Source organism: Rhinolophus sinicus, linkage group LG02, assembly GCF_036562045.2.
Source record: "Rhinolophus sinicus isolate RSC01 linkage group LG02, ASM3656204v1, whole genome shotgun sequence".
Classification (NCBI taxonomy): domain Eukaryota; kingdom Metazoa; phylum Chordata; class Mammalia; order Chiroptera; family Rhinolophidae; genus Rhinolophus; species Rhinolophus sinicus.
In genome coordinates, this window is record NC_133752.1 from 98,372,529 (window position 1) to 98,393,157 (window position 20,629).

General features: G+C 37.0%; 1 protein-coding gene across 6 annotated transcripts in view; it reads left to right on the plus strand.

Annotated features, from left to right (window-relative positions):
• The window catches only part of ANKRD26 (ankyrin repeat domain containing 26), an 89,980-nt gene that overhangs the window by 33,431 nt on the left and 35,920 nt on the right, over nt 1-20,629 (plus strand). For 4 of the 6 annotated variants that reach the window (XR_012493778.1, XM_074324968.1, XM_074324969.1 and 1 more), the window contains 7 exons: nt 702-831; nt 1,125-1,183; nt 3,529-3,622; nt 5,642-5,740; nt 6,363-6,391; nt 6,486-6,558; nt 17,767-17,846. Coding sequence is in view for 5 of the 6 variants with exons in the window: in XM_074324968.1 (XP_074181069.1) it covers nt 702-831; nt 1,125-1,183; nt 3,529-3,622; nt 5,642-5,740; nt 6,363-6,391; nt 6,486-6,558; nt 17,767-17,846 (564 nt within the window). In the remaining variant the exon portion in view is untranslated. The remainder of the gene's footprint in view (nt 1-701; nt 832-1,124; nt 1,184-3,528; nt 3,623-5,641; nt 5,741-6,362; nt 6,392-6,485; nt 6,559-17,766; nt 17,847-20,629) is intronic. The other 2 variants (XM_074324971.1, XM_074324970.1) reach the window with 1 other exon arrangement.

Sequence of the window (20,629 nt, forward strand, 5' to 3'; positions counted from 1 at the left end):
TTATGTCTCATTACCGTAATTCAGTTTCTCACCTTTAATTTTGAAATACTCTTTTGTAATTTGCTCCCCTTATGTTCATGTTTACATTGCTGCCAGTGCGACTGTTCTAAAATATATTTGTGATGATGCAACACCTCTGCTTATTGAGTGGCTCCCCATCACGTGAGGGTAAAATTCACACGCCAGCGTAACACTTGCCTTCTTTGGCTTGGTTCTGGTCCTGTAGTTTTATCTCTCCATCCCATTCTCAGTGTTCCAGGTTTGGTGCCCTCACTTACAATATGTTGTTTCATGCCTCAGGTTTTTGCTCCTGCTGCCCTTTCTAGAATTCCCTTCTCGCCTTCCCTCTGCACTTAGGATATCTTTCATGATGCAGCCTTATCTCTGCAGCATCTCCTGACTTTCCCAGGTACTGACTGTTGACTCTTCTGTGCCCTTACTGTACTTTATTCACTTCAGGTGTAGTACTAGTGAGTGATACTTTTCAGTTCTTGTTGTTTTCATGTATCTGTACCCCTACTGAAATATAGGACAAAATCTTTTATTTGTATTTCCAGCTTCTCCTGGGGCAGTGCCTATGATTTGATGGACACAGTAAATGTTTGTTGTCTTGCTGACTGAGGGACTAAGTGAGCAAGTGAGCAAGTAAATAAATATGATGTTTTCTGAAGTTGGGTTTTTGTTTTGTTTTGTTTTTATAGGAAGAAGCAACACAGCCAGCAATTGGAAAAAAAGAAAATGGTGTGGATATTATTGAAAGTGCTCCACAAGAGCAAACCAATAATGACAATTTGACTTATGTTGATGCGGCACACAAAAGTAATAGAAGTGGTAAGTTAGTGACTATCTGTGATTTTTTTCTGTGCTTAAATGCTTATAAACAAATCTAACATGTGTCGATTCAAATATGATACCTTTTTCTTTTAAGTATTTATTTTCTTTCTTGAAAAGTATCCCAACTATTACCAACTTATTCTTCTTGCAAATACTTCAATCCTCTGAATTTCTTTTCTGCTATTGCTTTTATTTTATTGCAATTCTCATGAATGGAAATAGACTTGTATATGTATTTAAAATCCATATAAAAATATTTACATTAATGTATCTGTGACTACATTTTATAGATAAAATGTCAGCATTAGGTTTAGAAGAAGAAGATGTAGAATCACCTTGGGATTCTGAGGTACTGTCTTTTATTATTATTGTTATTATTTTAGATATCAGCATTGACTATTCTTAAAATATAAACAGTATGCTTAAAATATAAACAGTATGCTTTCTCACCTCTGCATTTTTCCATAAAAATTATTTTCTTATGTTTTTTAAGCTATAGTTAATAAAATAACTGTGCTAAATATAATAATACTGCATAGTAAATTCTGCTAATTTGCAAGATTCACTTAATGAAATCAGTGTAGTATAGTATAAAAAAACTAAGGCTTCAAAACCATAAGGAATCAGTTTGGTTTCTGAAGTTAAGTTCACTTAAAAACTAAAGAATTATTCCAGGTCAGCCTATAGCCAAATGTATTATTCTATAGCATATATGAATGTGTAAAACTACTAATGAGATTCAGAGAGAAGCAATTTGCATTGTAGTTTTTTTTATCACTTGGAACTTGAAAGATAATGCCTGAGATTGCAAAGTTTTATTATATTTGGATTGTCAAGCAGATCTGAAAGGAACTTTTCCAGAGAAGGAAGAGCATGGTGGATAGTAATAAATATGTAGGATTACATTAACAACAATTTGGCTTAGTGGTGTTTTGATAAGTAACAACTGTTTTTGATAGTTAAAATAACATGCATTAAGTAACTTATAGCAACCGTACTTGTAATAATATAAGTACAAAGTAGTGATGAGCTAATCTGACACCTTAGCTGTGGAAAGAGATAGGAAGGGTGTTATTTTGATATAGGCATCTGCAGCCTGGTGGTACAAGCAATGTATTTGAAGTCTAAGAACAAGCTAGCATCCTGGATTGGTTACTTACTAGCTATGGGATCTTGGGAAAACTTTTTAACCTGCCCATGTCAGTGATCTGATTCATAATGATGGTAGTCATACCTACCTTTCAGGGATGTGTAATGAACGGATGTGATAGCAAATGTGGAAACACTTTGTAAACTGTAAAGGGTGGTGTGGAAATATAAGACACAGTGATCACAGTGGCTTGTAGTGACTTATTAATATTGGGACACTTTCTGTAACCTGAAGGACAATGAATGGCAGTGGTGACAAGAACAGAATGGGAAAATTAGAAGGGACATGTGGATTTCTAATTTGGGGGTATTAAGGTTCAGGAGACTGTGACTGGCCATGTCCCAGAGGTCTGTAGTGGTTTGGGACGTGAGGCCTTCTTGATGAAATCTTAAATATTTTGACCTAAAGCAAATTTCTGTTATTGGATACCAACCGTATGCCAGGCAGTTTGGCACTGAGTGTAGAAGTTGAGGGGTTAAGCTATAGTCGTAGGAGCAGGAAAACAGCACATGCTTCCTATAAATGTTAGGTTAGAGAATAAGGGGGGGAGAATAAGGGGGAGTTACAGTTGGAATGGGAGTAGGAGTAGAATTTAGGTGGTCAGAAAACCTGAGTGTGACAAAAGCTGCCAAGTGAAGCACAAGAAGGAGCCAGTCATGTGAAGGTCTAGGAGCAAAACCTGCTGGACAGAGACAACAGTGGATCGCATTGCTCATCATTTACTCTGATGTCTTAGAAAGGCCAGGAAGCAGCCTGTACGGTAGCCATCATCAAACCATCCTTATAGCTGTTGTTTTGTGTAGAAGAGAAATAAAATGTGCATAATAAGTGCCTGGCTCATTTTAGATGGTTAATAAATAAATGTTTTTATTTTTCCCTACTGAAAGCTTACTATAATTTTTCTGAAGAGTTGCATAGCTATGTAAAATTTTTGACTATTATTTAAACATAATTTAAAAAATGCTTTTCTTAGTACCTTGCCATTTCATTCAATGATTTTTCCTATTAAAACTTTTATCAAATAATAGTTAGCTTTCTCCAAGTCCTTGTTTACCTAAATTTAGTAGGTTCTAAACTGTTCTGTTTAGATGCAACACTACATACATCAAGGCTTCTTATCATGTCAACTATCTTATTTGAACAGAAAACAACTCTGTCAGTAGAAATATTTAAAATTCATATCAAGTACACGTCTTAGAGGATTTGCTTAAATGCGTAGTTTTCCGTATGTCCAGTGACCTTGATGGGGATGCAGAGTAGATGAAGGTGATTGGAGTCAGTTCCTGGTGAGATGTGCACAGACATCAGGACGGTGTCTCTGAAGTGCTCACTCAGCTTTGAGACTCCATGACAGTCAGGCAGGAGCCACATGACAGGCCTGAGCTTCACAGTGTCTATGTGGCTCCCTGCTTACATGGTTCAGTTTTCAGTACGTGTTGGCCTGATTGTTCAGTCTAATTGCATTAAAAGTGGGAAATTCAGATATTTTCTTACAAGGGACTAGAAATCTTTATACAACTCATTATTGATATAAATTTTAACAGAGTTTCTCTGCAAGCCTTCCACAGAAGTATGTTGATCATTTCTCTGGTGCTGCAGATCAAAGAGGAAAAAATATACTTACTGGACAAGTAGCAGGTAAGACCTTCTACTTTTTTGTATTTTATTTAAAAAGTCATTAACAGGATGTCGATTTAAAGCATGAATACACGAGCCGACCCGTTGGCTCAGATGGTTGGATCACCATACTCCTAACGCCGAGGTCACTGGTTTGATTCCCACGTGGGCCAATGAGCTGCGCCCTCTACAGCTAAGATTGTGAACAACAGCTCTCCCTGGAGTTGGGCTGCTGTGAGCAGCTGGAGGTTGCTGTGAGCTGCTGTGAGCGGCCAACCGACGACTGACCACTGACTGCCTCAGCCGAGGGGAGCTCAAGGCTTATAATACCAGCAGGGCCAGGGAGCTGTGTCCTACACAACTAGACTGAGAAACAATGGCTTGAACAGGAGTGCGGGGGTGAGAAGAAAGGGGAAAAACAAATAAAGCATGAATACTGATACAGTCTAATAGCTAAAGAAAACCACCTATTAAATGCCTAGTGAGGAAAAGGAAGTGAAAAGGAGACAAGTTGTTTATCTTATCAGGTACCAACAACAAATTGGGAGTGCCAGTACAGGAGCTCAATTATTTGTTCCATTTCAAGACTCTCTAAGACCTAAGGAGAGTCAGGAAATAAAGAAGAGGAAAAGAATAAAAGAGGGAATGAAGAACAAGAAAGGCAGAAATTGTAGGGAGTAAGTGAAGAAAAATGAAGTGGAAGGTGGTAAAATAATAATTTAGAAAAAAGAAGAGCAGAGTTTTTGAAATGTGGGAAGAAAGTGAGCTTCTACAGGTAGTACCAAAACTTGTCAGTCAAGTACAGTAAAATGTCCCTGCTCATCCTCTTTTCCTCACGGTTGGGACGGCATTACAGACTGAGGTACCTGACCATGTAGAGCTCTATTTTATCTACCAGGGATGAACTTAAGCCTATGTGGTCAGCTGTAAATGTATATTCTTTAATGCCATATAAAACGCTGTTACTTCATAGGGTAGTATCATATAGAGCAAAATAAGAGCATTGGAATGAAGCAGAGAGTAAGATTGGTTATGGGATTATCAGGGAAGCAATAACCTGACCAAAAGTCCATGACTCCGAATGCAGTTGCAGTTTGGGGGGAAATGATAGCAGTGGGTCTTGTATCTGTATGTCTCACAAGGATTGAGGGGGCACCAAGGTGCTGGTCCACAGGCCATGCTCTGTGCAGAGAGGGGGGCTGACTTCTCTTCAGAGAATTCTGGAAGAGGAGACATTGGATAGTTGGAGACATAAAAGGATCCAGGAACAGCATTATTTTGTTTTTCTTTCTGACCATATTTATAACCAAAGGGAAGGAAAGAGATGAAGAAACAGAGTTTATAGCTGTAAGATACTACTATTAAACAGAGAGGAAAAAAAAAATGGTGGGGATAATCCACAAAAAGAATGGAAAAGGGGAAGTATCCAGACCACAGGTCTAAAAATTACTTTTGAAGAGGAAGTGGGGTAGTAAAGAGAAGGAGGGAGGAAAGAAAGGCTTCAGCTAGGTAATTTTGGAGTCGATGAGGAAATGTGAGAGACCTCACTTTTCATGGCTTTAGTATATTTGCACTGAAACAGAAGATGAGATCCTTGCTGTTCCAAGGAGGGAGTGCTGCTCCAAGCAGGAGGGAGTGCTAGAATGGGGTAAGCTGCAGCCACTCACTTATCCTCCTCAGGATTCTCAGGCATCAAAAAAATACATCTGCTACACTGGTATTTGCTATTCAAATGAGATTAATTTGAATATAAAAGCATTGGCTGTTTTATTAAGGTAGCTAAGTTTTTTATAAGACAGCTGTTTCATAAAAATCCTTTAAAGACTAGCATGACATACCAAACCAAAGTAATTTTGGAAACGAAAGAAATTATATAGCGTTTATTCCCTAAGTGTCAAAATTGTTATTTTTGGTAAATATTACACTGATTTTAAATATAAAAGATCTTTAATATTTAATATTTCTGTGGCAATTAAATTAATTATTTTCTTTTAATAACCATATTTCAATATTGAAAGCTCATTCTACATTATTTCTTAGATGTGTTTTATATCCCTTCTTGCATGAGTGGATCAAGAAACTGTAAGATGGCTAAACTAGAGGATACAAGAAGTATAGGCACACCAGTAGCCCACATTGGTATGAAAAAAAAATGAAGATTTTTATTAACTATTATTCTACAAGTGTATGTCCAAGTTGATCGATTTATAACACTTCCTCTGTTGAGAAATGAATTATGCATTCAACTGAACTGTCATCACAACTGTGTACTTCCTAAATTCCAGAACAGATGGAAGAACATGATAAATACTTATAGCATAATGGTATAAATGTTTCTGATGTATTATTGCATTAAAGATACGCTGTTGTATTCTATCATCATCTTGCACATTGAGCCTGTCTGGATCATGGTTTGTCCCTCTGATGAAGGATCACGTTTTTCCCCATCAATCAGCACGTTCGCATTGGTTATGCACACTTTTCTATTTTAGTTATAGTCATTGGAAACATACTTTTGAAATCTCATCTGCATGTTTTGTGAAACCTATATTCCTGTTTTTTCTTCAGTATTTAGAGTGAATTCGTATTTCTATCTTGCTGCTGTCCAAACAGCTCCCTCTCTCCCCGAAAAACCACCAACACCTAATGTAGTCATTTCCAAAGCCACGCATGAGGATTCAGCTCCATACTAACTCTGCATGAACGTATAGTTAGCTTTCATATTTGCATATGATTGAGTATATGTCCCTTTGCTTTTTAGATTCTCCTGAAAAATATCCTCACTTGAAGGTAATAACTTTTATATTTTTATTTTGACTTGTTAACTACAGATTGTATGAAATGTACATTATTTATTACTCACCTTGTTTCCACATCCATTCAGCTTACTGTTGAAGCAAAAGATCCTGACTCTAACAAAGCTGCAGGAATGGAGGATGTGCAAACACCCACATCAGGTATGTTTTGTAATACCAATTTTTCTCTGCAAAGGAGTGCACGAAAATATTTGACATGCGCAGAATCTTCTCATTCCTAATTCCTGTTTGTTTGGTGTTTTTTGCAAATTTAATTGAAGGATTTGACATAAATAATGCAGATGTCATTGTTGGTATCCATGTTTGAGAAAAAAGATATTTACAACAATAAGAAAAAGAGATTTTAAAAACATGCGCTTGAACTAAGATGTTTCTATTTTTGTTTCAATACCCTAAACTTCCCAGTTTGGGATCCCAGAGGTTAATTTTCACACACACAGATTTTTTCCAGTGTTTTAAAATGCTTCTTTGATTTTGACCTTTATCTAGAGTAAAGCCTCAGTTGCTAATGTGTCAACTGTTAATTTTTGTGTTTTAATTTTACTTCATATTAGTGTCATTACACCAATGATCTTAAGCCAACCAGATGTTCTGATTAGCAGACTCTGTGTGTGTGTGTGTGTGTGTGTGTGTGTGTGATGTCTTTGATTATTAAAAATGGTAGAAGTAATTAATCATAATATTTGGTAGACAGTCTTTGAAACAGTAATTCTGAAACTTTTTGGCTTTAGGATCCTTTTATACTATTAAAAGACATTGAGAATTCCAAAGAATTTTGTTTAAGTAGGTAGCATCTATTGATATTTACAATATTAGGAATTAAAACTGAAAAATACCAAAAACAAGCACCCACATTAGCCATTAGAGCTATGACCCAGCGACCATTAGAACTGATACTGTGTTGAGGTCCAGCTGCCTGCCGCTTGAAAAAGTTAAAAATCGAGAGCTATGGTTGGTGGAAAGAAAAGAAAGTTTATTTAGAATGCTGGCATTCTGGGAGGATAGCAGACTCCTGTCCAAAGCCCATCTCCTCGTTTCTTGAATGGGGAGAAGGTTTTGTAGGTACACAAGAAGAACAAGGGAAAGGGGGAGTTGGTTAGGCAGGTCCTAGGGCTGAAATCACTTTCTGGGGTCTGGTCTGTTTTAAGATAATATTATCTCCATACTCCTAAGGCCTGGGGCTTTATGTGTCATCAGTAAAAACTGCAAGGGGATTGTAGATTGGATTCCAATCTACAATTGGGTGCCTGAGGATTAAGAAATTGCCCTTTTCAGGTTAGGATTCTGTTCATTGAATGGATTTAACGAGGTAAGTGTAGCCTTGAAAAAGGGAAGAAAACAGTTCTTAAGTCAATCAGTGAGGGGAGAAACAAATAGAAAAACAGCTGAATATCAGGGTGGATCAAACTGACAAGTGGCTAGATAGTGAGCTATGTGGTAAGTCAAACTGCAAACTAGCTAAGTCTAATTACATTATTGATTTACCAAATTTCACCTTTACATTGCCACCCATCATATGTTCGTTTTATTACTATAAAAACAGTAAGGTTAGATTAGAGAGGAAACAAAACAACTGTATTATTTAAGACAATTTCTAAATCCAGGGATACGAGTGGGGACCACTCTTGTTACTTCTGTGTTTCCCTGAAAATAAGACCTAGCTGGACCATCAGCTCTAATGCGTCTTTTGGAGCAAAAATTAATATAACACCCAGTCTTAAAATAAGACTGGGTATAATATAATATAATAATATAATGCTAGGTCTTATATTAATTTTTGCTCCAAAAGACGCATCCTTATTCCAGTGGTCTTCCACATCCAAAGCAGGCTCGTTTACCTGGTGTACCTCTTCTGGGGCTGCCGGGATTGTTTCGGATACCAGAACCGGAAAGAACCCAAGCGGCACTCAGAGAGTTAGGAGAGTCAGCTTTATTACACTGGCAGGCTCAGCGGGATCCTTCCCAAAAGACTGAGCCCCTAGCAAGGTTGTGAGCAGGTTTTTATGGGTTGGGGACTTCCTTGAGTCGGGAACGGGGTAGGTGTCGTCTGCTGATTGGCTCGGGGTGTGGCTTGGAGGGGGTTATGCGGAAGTGGGCTGGGGCTTAGGCTGGGGACTTCTCTCTTTGTTCAGGCCACCATCTTAGGTCAGTTCCATGTGGCAGGGAACCATCTTAGGTCAGTTTCTCCATCAGGATGACCCTGAGGTGGCCCTGGACTTGGCTTGTCTATTAACTGCAACCAAAAATCTGGCCTGTCTCTGGCCTTGTCCTCCGGTCTCACTGTTCCTTTACTCCTCGTTTTCCCTGTCTCAGTTGTTAAACACTTGAACAAATTCCCTGGCCTTCTTTTAGGATCAAAGCCTCTTTATCAGGGATGTAATAGTAGGCCAGAACCCTTATAATAGCCTATTAGATTAGGGGAAAACATCAGGCCAAGCTTCCTTACACTGGCCTACATTCTGACACTGAGGAGGGCACATGAACTCTAGCAGTCCTAAAATACAAAAGTTTACATAACTATTAGCAAATTTAGTTCTTAGATTTATTTTTTTATTTTTTTAAGTAACCAAGGACCTGATTAAGACAATATAAATTATTATTATTATTTTTTAAACTTTTATTTATTTTAAGTGTGTTTTTCCAGGACTCATCAGCTGTAAGTCAAGTAGTTGTTTCAATCTAGTTGTGGAGGGCGCAGCTCAGAGTGGCCCATGTGGGGATCTAACTGACAACCTTGTTGTTAAGAACACTGCTCTCTAACCAAGTGAGCTAACTGGCCGCCCCAATATAAATTATTTTGATGACACATAATCTTTGCTTTTCAGGCAGAACATTTTTCATGTCAGTAGCAGACCAATAGTCTAACAAATTTTGTCTTATTTAGCAGAGAGAGAAAACCTAACTAATTTTGTACTAGCTTACTTTTGATCTTTAAATGTACCTAATTAATTGCATTTTGCTGAACCATATATAAAATTATTTTAAGCTTTTTCTTCACAAACCTTCTACAACTTTCCCAGTCCCTCTTAGTTTGTCTCCTCTCGCACATTCAGAAATAACTATCCTTAGGGCAAACTACTTTCTTTCAATTCCTTCAAAAATATATTTCCATACCTTATACCTTCCTTGAAAACACACATCATTTTCTTTCATATTAATTAGAATCCATAACCTTCAGAACCTTAATTTTTACTGACAACTAAAAGCAAGCAGTTAGCATTTACATTGGTAAATCCAGGAACATATTTTGTAACCTTTGAAAGTATAAGATTTTGTAATAAATTATAAGATATATTTATTAACAGACCTTAATCTATCTTTTAACATTCTTGTGACAAGAAGCCAGAAATGGATGAACTCAGACTTATCCAAAAATCAATATTTCAGCATTTTGTTATTTTGAAATACCTAGATATTCAGTAATTTTTATCATTTAGCACAACTAAGTAAACCTGAAGTAAACAGCTTAGTAACGTCTTAGTCAACAGATGCTGAGAAACCACATCCAGATATCCCCACTATATAATTATTACTGAAAAGTTTCATCTAAAACCTTCTTTCAGTTAACATTTTATTAGTTTTTAACTCTATGAGATTTCAAAGTTAATTATTAACCAAGTTATTTTCTTGACAAATTTTGTAAGAGATAACATGGATTTATTTTTGTAAACCCAGGTAAAAAGATACCATATTTAATGTTAATAACCTGAAAAGACACATCTATTCAACCAAAAGTTAAACCAGCCTTAGTATCAAATATTTTCTTAGATCATGTGATCCTGAAAAGTACTTGGGTTAGTTTTTTATTATTTAAAATTTATATAGGCACTTAATCTTTTTTCTTTAAGCCAATCAAACATTATAATCTGGTAATATCATCTGGAGACAAAACATTATATTATATATAAAACATAGGCCAACACAGATACCAGAGATCATATACATATACCAGAACTACCGTGTTTCCCCGAAAATAAGACCTAGCTGGACAATAGCTCTGTGTCTTTTGGAGCAAAAATTAATATAAGACCCAGTCTTATTTTACTATAAGACCCGGTATAATATATAATATAATATAATGTAATGTAATGTAATGTAATGTAATGTAATATACTATAATATATAATGTAATATAATATAACATAATACCAGATCTTATATTAGATTTTGCTCCAAAAGATTCATTAGAGCTGATTGTCCGGCTAGGTCTTATTTTTGGGGAAACTTGGTATTAACAATTGCAGAGAGGACCTAAGATCTTACAATTGCCCCTTCAATTTCAAAGACCTGGAACAAAGGGGTTGGGGGGTCTGGCTTTAGAATTAGCCACTTGGTTTTAAAAGCATCTCTTCTTTTTTTCCTTCATTTACCTCAGCCCCAGGCATTCCTGGTTATAAGTGGATTAGGAGATGGGTGGAGTCCCCTTTTCTCTGAACTATCAGTTTGGTTCCCTTCCTTTCAGAGTCTATCATAAAGGCTTTTACATACACAATTTCAAACTATTTCCCAGACCTGTAACAGAACAATTCCAGTTGCAAAATAGTATAATAATTCAATGAACTACTGAGCAACCAGCATTCCCCAGAATCTAGTATATACATTAGCCAAGCAGAATTGCAATAGAATACTGATTTCTTTTTGGTCAGAGGCTTATAGCTGTAATCTTGCCAATGGCCCTAATATTCTGCCCATGGGCTCCTGCCTGGATTGAAACCTTAGATCCCAGTATTGAGCTGGAACAAAGGCAGTCACACTTGACACACAGACCTAAATATTCCCTGGATCAGACAGACAAAACCCAGACAGATACCACACAAAAAACAAAAAAACAAATTTGAATCTGAAGTTACAAAAACCAGACCTAGATAGGTGACAGATTTGGACGCGACGTCGTCTTACTCCATATACAGGGTCTGTTGATCATCAGCTAGTCGGCCAGTGGGCTAAAAAGCAGAAACCAGATGTGGCCTTAAGACCACCAGATGCCCAAAGATTAAGAGCAGGAGTGGTGGCTTTTACAGTACGGCAGATGGGCCTCGCTTCCTGGGGAACCGTGTTGCTAACCACAAGCACGCTTCCAGAACCAGAGCAAGCTTGCAACCAAAGCCTCTTACTAGTGGGGTATTATGCCCTGTTGGATATTGCAGTGTTGTTACCGGAGAGCAGGCCCTTCTCGGTGCGGTGTCCAGGTTCTTGGCATCTTGAGCAAAGAATTGAACAAGACACAGAAATATAGTGGTGAAAGAGCATGTATTAGAAGTGAAAGTATACTCCAAAGAGGTAGGAGCGGGCTGAGCACAAAGAAGTGGCTCAAAAGGCTCAAAGGGCTCAAGGGCTCATTATTAGAAGGGTTTGGAGCGGGCCCCCGAGCAAAGCAAGGCTCAAAAGGCCCTGACTGGCAAGGACTTGGAGTTTTTATTTTCTTCTCTTCCAGAATGGGCTACTCCTCTCTATTTGTGGGGCTGCTTGATTGATACCTGTGATTGATAATGGCTAATGGTTATGGTAAACAAGGGCAAGTTTGGGCGGAGAGGGGAGGTTTTTTGGGTGGTCATTTCCCATAGACTATGTTGGACATGTAGGAATGTTACCTGACGTATCCAGGCATCTCAGAAACCAATTCCTGTCTCTAACTGCCTTCCTCATGTCCCCCTTGAGAGACGTGATCCCCATAAGTCTCTATGGGAAGTTGAGGGACAGGAGATCTCTTCTTCTGTGTCTGCTTCCTGCTGAATGTGGCCATTGTCCCTGCCTATTGGGGATTCACGGGACTCTCACCTTATCTGATCTTAGATGAGGGAAGGGGTCTCAAGATCCGCCTGGAGGACCATGTTGACCTCTTTGGTAGGGATGTACTGGAAGTCTTGGTGGGGCATCACTTGTATCCTAATGGGCCCTAGATGAGGAAAGATAGATTTTAGTTAATAGAGTTAAAAGTGTTGGCCCAAGAAGCAGAACTCAAAGCCATTGACACAGGGTGACTGCATGATGAAAAATTTGTTCACCTTCATAGAGCCTGGCCTTTCTTCTGGTTTAACTGGTCATTCGTTTATTGTTTACCTGGGAGCTGGGCCTGGAAAAAATGCTGTGATACAATGACCATAGTCAACAGACATTAATCACAAGCTTTAGGGTAATTATTTAAAGCAGAGGGTAGGAGATTTCTATGATTCAGGTTAAAAACAATCTGTTATTTATGATTAAGAAACTGATTTGAAAAATGATTATAACCAGGGGCTACGAAGCCAGAACACTAGGGAAAAGAAAACTTAAAGTTTCTATAGTGAGAAGCCCTTTCGTTTGGCCCATATCAGTGTCACCTATTTGGCGCCAGTGGGTCAGTACGACCCCCAGATGGCCCTCAGAGAGGAGCCCTAGGCAGTGAGTGCAAAATCCTTGGACTGCGCATGCCGGGGGCCACTTCACTCTCTCAACCAGTAACTGGAAGCAGGAAAACAGAACAACCGCTTATTCTATCCCAACTGAGCAGAAAAACGTCCATGACAGGTGGACCCTGGTGCAAGACACCCCCTCCCCAGCAAAACGCTCGGCAGCTACTTCCAGAGGTTGGTCTGTGCCAAGGAATCCGCCCAGTCCTAGGCAGCCCCCAAGACCCTCTGCAAGCTGAAAGACTTACTGGAGAAATCCTGAGGCAATCCCTTCGTGGTTGCCAGAAACTGTAACTGGAAGCCCAGTGAGTCCGGGGCTCACGCTGACTGTGCCGTTCAGCCAGTACTGTAGACCAACACAGGAGTTGGGTCACAGAATAAGTGTTTCTTATGAGAGCACTGGTGGTCTGAGAAGGTAGCGGGTTAACACCTCCAAAAACTGCCTTAACATTCTCAGACCTGCTTAGGGTATTTAAGGGAAAATCAGGGCACTCTCCCAGAGATTGCATGATGGTTCCGAAAGTCTGTTGTTCTTTCATGATGCCCACCTCTGTCATCGTATCTCTTCTGGTGCCAGTGATCTGGGATGGTGGGGGGAGTAACCTGGGAAGAATGCTGAGCAATAGTTTGTGATTAGAGAGCATCTCCAGGGTGATAGCTGGAAGAGGGGCAAGGGTATCCCGAAGGCATTCTGAGCTCACACTGCTCAGATTTACTGTTTAAATAAAAAGGGAAGCCAGCTGGATGGGGGCAGGGCTCCGACTACAGGGGGCCCAGCTGGGTCCTGCTGCAGGGCTGTGATGTTACCACATATCATGTCTGTGGAAAACTCCACTGTATACATATAAGAGAATGAGAGTGAAAATGGCAAATGACATTCAGTATTACTGTGAAAATAGTTATGGACAGCTGAACTGATGGATTTTAATATGCCAGGGATATACAGGGTTCCTGGATGCAAAATGATAAAGGGATCTTCGTGATGAAATAGGCTTTAAAGCTTCACTTCTACATTTGTTGCTTTTTTCTTTCACTTCTCTTAAAAAGTTTTTTTTTTTTTTTTTAATGTTTAAATCTGACAATTTTGTTTAAAAAAAAGGAAAATATTTGTGTTATATATTCATTTCCTGTACTCTTCGGATCTAGCATAGACATACATTGATCCTATTTTTATATGAGAACAATAAGGTCACCCAAGAATGTCATTTCTCATATGAATTCTGAAGATACTGGTACATTTAGAAAGACCATCTCATTGTAAGTAAGTATTTTCTTATTAGAAGAAGTACCATTCATTAAATGTTTTTTAAAACCCACGTTTTACCGTGCATATGAGGTCCGACAAGTTTGCGAACTCATCCTAGAAAAAGTGCTACATACCACATTGCTGAGTATCACTACAGTCACCTTTGAAGTACTTCCTTTGGGAAGCTATGCACTGATGTCAGTGCCTAGTCCACTCTTCAAAGCAATTTTGGAACTCTTTCTGGAATGGCCATCAGAGCTGTCGTCATATTACCCTTAAGTTCTGAATGTCATCAAAATGCCTTCTTTTCAATATTTCCTTTATCTTTCGGTCAAGAGAGAAGTCACTGGGGGCCAGATCAGGTGAGTAGGGAGGGTATTCCAATACAGTTATTTGTTTACTGGCTGAAAACTCCCTCACAGACAGTGCCGTGTGAGCTGGTGCATTGTCATGACCTGGTGCAAGAACCATGAATTGTTGGCGAAAAGTTCAGGTCATCTAATTTTATCATGCAGCCTTTTCAGCACTTCCAAATAGTGAACTTTGTTAACTGTTTGTCCAGTTGGTACAAATTCATAATGAGTAATCCCTCTGATATCAAAAAAGTTTAGCAACATCATTGCAACAAGTTAGCGAACTTAATTGTCAAACCTCGTATTTAAACTTAAGTGGATAGACATAAATTCTGATAATGACAAAAGCATTCATACCCTGAAGAATCTTAACTATTAATAAGCATAGCTTTTATGTAAAATAGATTATGTAATAGAAATTGCTGAGTGAATTAAAATAAAAAGTAATAAAAATAAAAAAGTACAGAGTTGTGAGACAGTAGTTAAATTATCTATGTACATGGCAGGTATAGGACACCTAAAATAGAATGGACTATGAAGGAGTAGTGTGTTTTGGGGGAGAAGAAGACTTGGGACTGCTTCTTTGAAGGAAGAATTTTTACAAGTTAGTCAAATTTATATTATTATTTACATTCTAATAAAATTTTAGTTTTGGATTCTTCCGGTTGGGATGCTGCTGGTTTATCCTTCAATCATTGTACTCATCAAACATCCAGGAATTTGAAACTTGATGATAAATGTCCATTTGTATCACAAACAATAACCAAAGATCAGTCAGCATCCACTGACTTTGGACAGATGACCTTAATAGATAAAGAAAATACTAATATTGGAGTTGTATTTCTATTAGGAAATTATAGGCTTCAAGACCTGTGTGAATCACAGCTACCAGAAAATAGAGAACAAAGAAGGTAATAAAAAAACAAAGAGTTCAACCCTTCACCACCTCTGTGGTTTCACCATAGTTCTGACTTTTCAAATCATTTTGTGGCAAAATCTACTTTATGTTGACTCCGTTTATGCAACCCACAACCAAACAGAATACCCCCTAGCAAGACATTTACATGCTTCCTCTAACCAAAGTAGCGCGCACACACGAAAGAAAATGAGAAACGGTGATTTCCCTTAGACTTGTATTGATCGTACCCTTGGAAGTGGGTAGCAGCATTATTCTTTATTATATGTAGAATGTTGGGACTATGCCGTGGGCTGCTGTGCTGCCAAGAGCGGCCTGTGGCCAGCCTGAGTGGCCAGCAGCCAGTGTGAGTGTCCGTGGGCTGCTGTGAGCTGCCGTGAGCTGCTGTGAACAGCCAACCGACGACTGGCGACTACCTGCCTCAGCTGGGGGGAGCGCAAGGCTCAAAATACCAGCATGGGCCAGGGAGCTGTGTCCTACAACTAGACTGAGAAACAATGGCTTGAACTGGAGTGCGGGGTGGGGGGGATGGGGAGGAGGGAAGGCAGAAGACCACGGTGGGGGTGGGGGGTAATGTTGGGACTAGATGGGAAATCTAGGTAGAGATCTAAAGATTGCCTCCTGAAACAAAACGTGGTTTCTTAGCTTTAGTTTTATAGCTCTGAATTCACAAATATTAGTTATAATTCTATTTAGTGTAACTGAAAAAGCACTTACTGAAACCAAATATTAAAATATTTCTTGTATTTTCTATGGCTTTATATATTTTAGAGTTGACTTTTCCAGCAGTAATGGGAGTCGTTGAGAATTCGCTACCTGGTACTTCCTTCTCAGCGGGGTCCACATAGTCTGTCACTTTCCAAAATTTTTTTAATGAATACATAGTTCACAATTGGTTTTAAGAAGTGCTGTATTATTTAAAAACAATATATGGAAAACCAATTTTAATTCTACTAGGATACTCATTCTATTGACTAACTCCATCTGATACGTATTCTACTTTACGTACCATTAATTTTGTGCCCTTTATCAGGTCTGTAGTTGAATACAGTATTTTTTCACTCCTATAGTTTTATCTTCTTTTCTTAATCCTTACTTCTAGAATTAACATTGTGTTTACCAAAGATTTTATTTATCTCCTAGAGTAGTGACTGCAAGCTATAAATCCAAGGTTGTTTATTTATCTATACAAGTGTCTTATTTCTTCATGAGTCTGTTAGATCCAAGAAGCAGGAGATTTTAAACACCTACACAAGCTCCCTCAACACAGGAACATGTGAAACAGAAAAGCTGCAAAATAAATTCAAGCAACTTAAAACAGTTCAAGTAATTCATTTCACTTCTTAGTTGATAACTTTCATACAATAATGAGCAGAGTCTAGTTCTTGCATTTATTCATTGAATAAAGATTTATTCTGTACTGATTGTTGTATATCTTAAATATTTCTGGAAACGTTTCCTCAGTTCAGGCCTGTGTCATCTTTATTTTGAATTACTGCCTTCTAAGTCATCTCTTTTCATTATTAGTATGCCCCTCAAATTCATCACTACCACAGCATTTAGAGTGATTTACCTCAAATGCAAATATGACCATGAACCACTCTTTAAAACAGATTAATGTCCAGGCATCTTAAAATTACACATAAGGCTTTTATAATCTGACTTCTGTCTAACTCTTCATCTTTAACTCTTTCTACTATCCGCCCTTTCTACAGTCCATTGCTGAACTGCTGGTGATGCCCTCCTCACCATCCCTGTATTTTAGACAAAATGTATCCTATTATATGCTTCTCTCCCTGTGTTCATACAGCCTGGCATGCTCTCCCCTTTCCTGCCTTCTATCCCTTTGATTCTGGATAACCTCACTGTTTAAATCTCAGCTCGGGCATATCTCTAAGAAAACCATTCCTGATACCTCTTATCTATGGTCTTTAAATCCCAGTGCTAGGTCTTAAAAGATGAAAAGAAATTTGTTAGAATAGTAGAGGAAATATTTCAGCTAGAAGGAAGGGTGTACACTGATCAAGGCATAAAACGTAACAATTTTGGAAACTGAATAATGTTACAGTTGAATCTTGGGGTGTTATTAAAAAGGTACTATTATGAGGTAGGGAATAGAGTTTAGTGGGACTTGATATGTTTGTTCTGTATTTTTAAATTTTCTTTTGTTTCTGATTGTTTTTTCATTGATGTTGGGTGAATGTATTTGTGAACGAATTTTTGAGATGTTTGTATGCCTTGAACTCTGACATCTATTTTTTACCAAATGCTTTGTTGAAATTTTAAATAATTGAAAGTATTTCTTAAATAAATATCAGCTAAAGATTAAACTTAATTTAAATTCTCAATTGATACAATGTTATTTTCTGTTTTTACAAAGATTATATAGTTTTATCCAACTGTTCTAATCTATAGTTTTATCTAACAATTCATTTTAATATATAGATTTGTCAGCAGAACTAGACTTAGAAATGACATCAGAAGGACAAGAAAGCCTTGATGGAAGTGAAAATAATTACCCACAGGTATGTAAAAATTTTAATTTCTAGTATAATACCATTTTCTATGCTTTAATAACATAACACAGTCCCACTGAAATTACCTTCCTCAAGATGAGTTTTCTTTTATACCCACATTGTTGAGAGTTTTTATCATAAATAGATGTTGAATTTTGTCAAATGGTTTTTTTGCATGTATTGAGCTAATGATATGATTTTTTTTTTAAAATCATATGATTTTTGTCTTTGGTTTTGTTGATGTGATGAATCACATTAATTATTTTGTGGATGTTGAACCACCCTTGCATCCCTGGTATAAATCCCACTTGATCTTGGTGTATGATCTTTTTAATGTGCTGTTGAATTCAGTTTGCTAGTATTTTGTTGAGAATTTTGGCATCCATGTTTATCAGGGATATTAGCCTGTAATTCTTTTTCTTTATAGGGTCTTTGTCTGGTTTTGGTAATCAGGATTACACTGGCCTCTTAGAATGAGTTTGGAAATGTTCTTTCCTCTTCAATTTTTTTTTTTTTTAATTGTTTGAACAGAACAAAATAAGCAAAACAACAAAAACAGACTGATAGAAACAGAGACCAAAGGGACAGTTACTAGAAGGAAGGTGGTGGGGGGGTTGGTGAAAAGGGGAAGGAGAATATAATCAATGATATTGTGATATGTTTGCATGGTGACAGATGATTACTAGAATTAGTGGGGTGATAACATTGTAAGGTATAAAAATATCAAATCATATATTGTACACCTGAAACTAATATAACCAATATAAGATTGTATACCAACTATAGTTATATACTTAAATTTAAAAAAGGACAAAAAATAGAAATTACTTTTCGAGCTAGCCTTTTAGAGTTAATAGAGCATAATTGAGTCTAGTTTTTATAATATTTGAACTAATTACAAAATTGAAAATAGTGTTAGAATCTATAGTAACTTATAGCTAAACCTTATCTTTGGAATTGAAGCAAAAAAACAACAACAACAAAAAGCTGTCCTGAATATTGTTTGCTCCTTTCATTTTTATAACTTCCTTTCATAATAAAGAAAGTAACATCAAATATTGAATCACATGATTAAACAGTTGAAATTATGGACAATGTGAAAATGATGATCACTGAGTCAGACTCATGTGAAAGGAGTCATCATTGTCAGTGGTTCAAAATTTGTAGTTTCATATGGCAAGTTACTTAGGCCAGGTTACAGGTGGATTCTGCCTTGTGAACTCTATGTATAGTAATTGACCTCTGAGTCTACAGGGAGAGAATGGGGTCATGAAATCAACTCAACTGCTTGTTAAGGGAATCATACCTTGCAGGATGGGACCTTTTGTTGTTAGGGTACAAACAATAACTTTCTAGTTTCTTTCATTTTGGTGTAGGAAATCAGTAAATATTATTCAGTTTTTTATATATGCTTATTAGTGGATATTAGAATATATTAGAATTGGATGCAACTGGTAACTACATCAATGTACAACACTACCATAGTATATAATGTGAATTCAAATTAGGAATTTGCTTTTCTTTCTGATTGATGTTAGTGATTTTGGACCCTAATAATTTAAAGTTTACCTCTTCTCCAGTTATTAACCTTTAAATTAATAAATCCTTAAATTAGTCTTTAAATTAATAAAGTTATTTAACTTTAAACTATTAGGAGCCAAAATCATTAACATCAATCAGAAAGAAAAGCAAATTCCTAACTTTAATTCACATTATATACTATAATAGTGTTATACGTTGATATAATTATGCTAAGCGAAATAAGACAGAAAAAGTAGAAAACCATATGATTTCACTGATATGTGGGATATAAAACTGAAAACAACAAAGGAACAAGACAAACAAACAAAGAAACAAAAACACGTAGACACAGACAATAGTTTAGTAGTTACCAGAGGTTAAGGGGGGCGGTGGTAGCTGAGGATAAAAGGGATCAAATATATGGTGATGGAAGGAGAACTGACTCTGGGTGGTGAACACACAATGTAATATATAGATGATGTATTACAGAATTGTATACCTAAAATCTATGTAACTTTACTAACAATTGTCACCCCAATAAACTAATTTAAAATAAAATAATAAAATAAAATAAAAAGAATATTCTTAAACACATTGTAGGGGCTCGCTAATATATGGGGAGGTGAACTATTTTAAGTGAGGAAGCCTTTGTAACATTAAAAATCATCTACTAATTCATTTTTGGTGGATTTAACATATAACAAATTGTTTAGTTCAAACAGAAGCAAAATTAGGTGTGCAGATTCATGTTTTTCTCCTTATTTAGACTAAGGCAAGTTATTTTTTACTTCTTAGTTACAATCTAGTGATTTGAGAGTAGCTAAACATAGATTAAGAAGTTTGACGGGTAAATTTTAATTATATTCTAATTTTTCTTTGTCCATACTTGATTCCTTCAGGATCAAGTTATTTCACAAACATGTACCCCGACAGAAAAGACATCTGAAAATCAAACTAAGCAAATTAATCTTCCACTTTTGCATCTGCAAAAAATGTCTCAAGATAGAATATATCTGTATACCCAGGACATCCTTGTGTGCAAAAGTATGAGGAATTTGGACCAAGCAAGGCAAATTAGAGTGGAGAAATGATTTAAAACTCATCACAAATGAGTTAAAGCAGAAGTTTGGTGAGTTTTGTGAAAAATACAAAATCATTGCTTGTTCTGAGGAAGAGCCACTATCTGATAGCTCTAAAGAAGGATCAAACTTAAGAGAAATACCTTCTAATTTGTCAAATAATATACTTAATTGTGAGGAAAAGGATACATT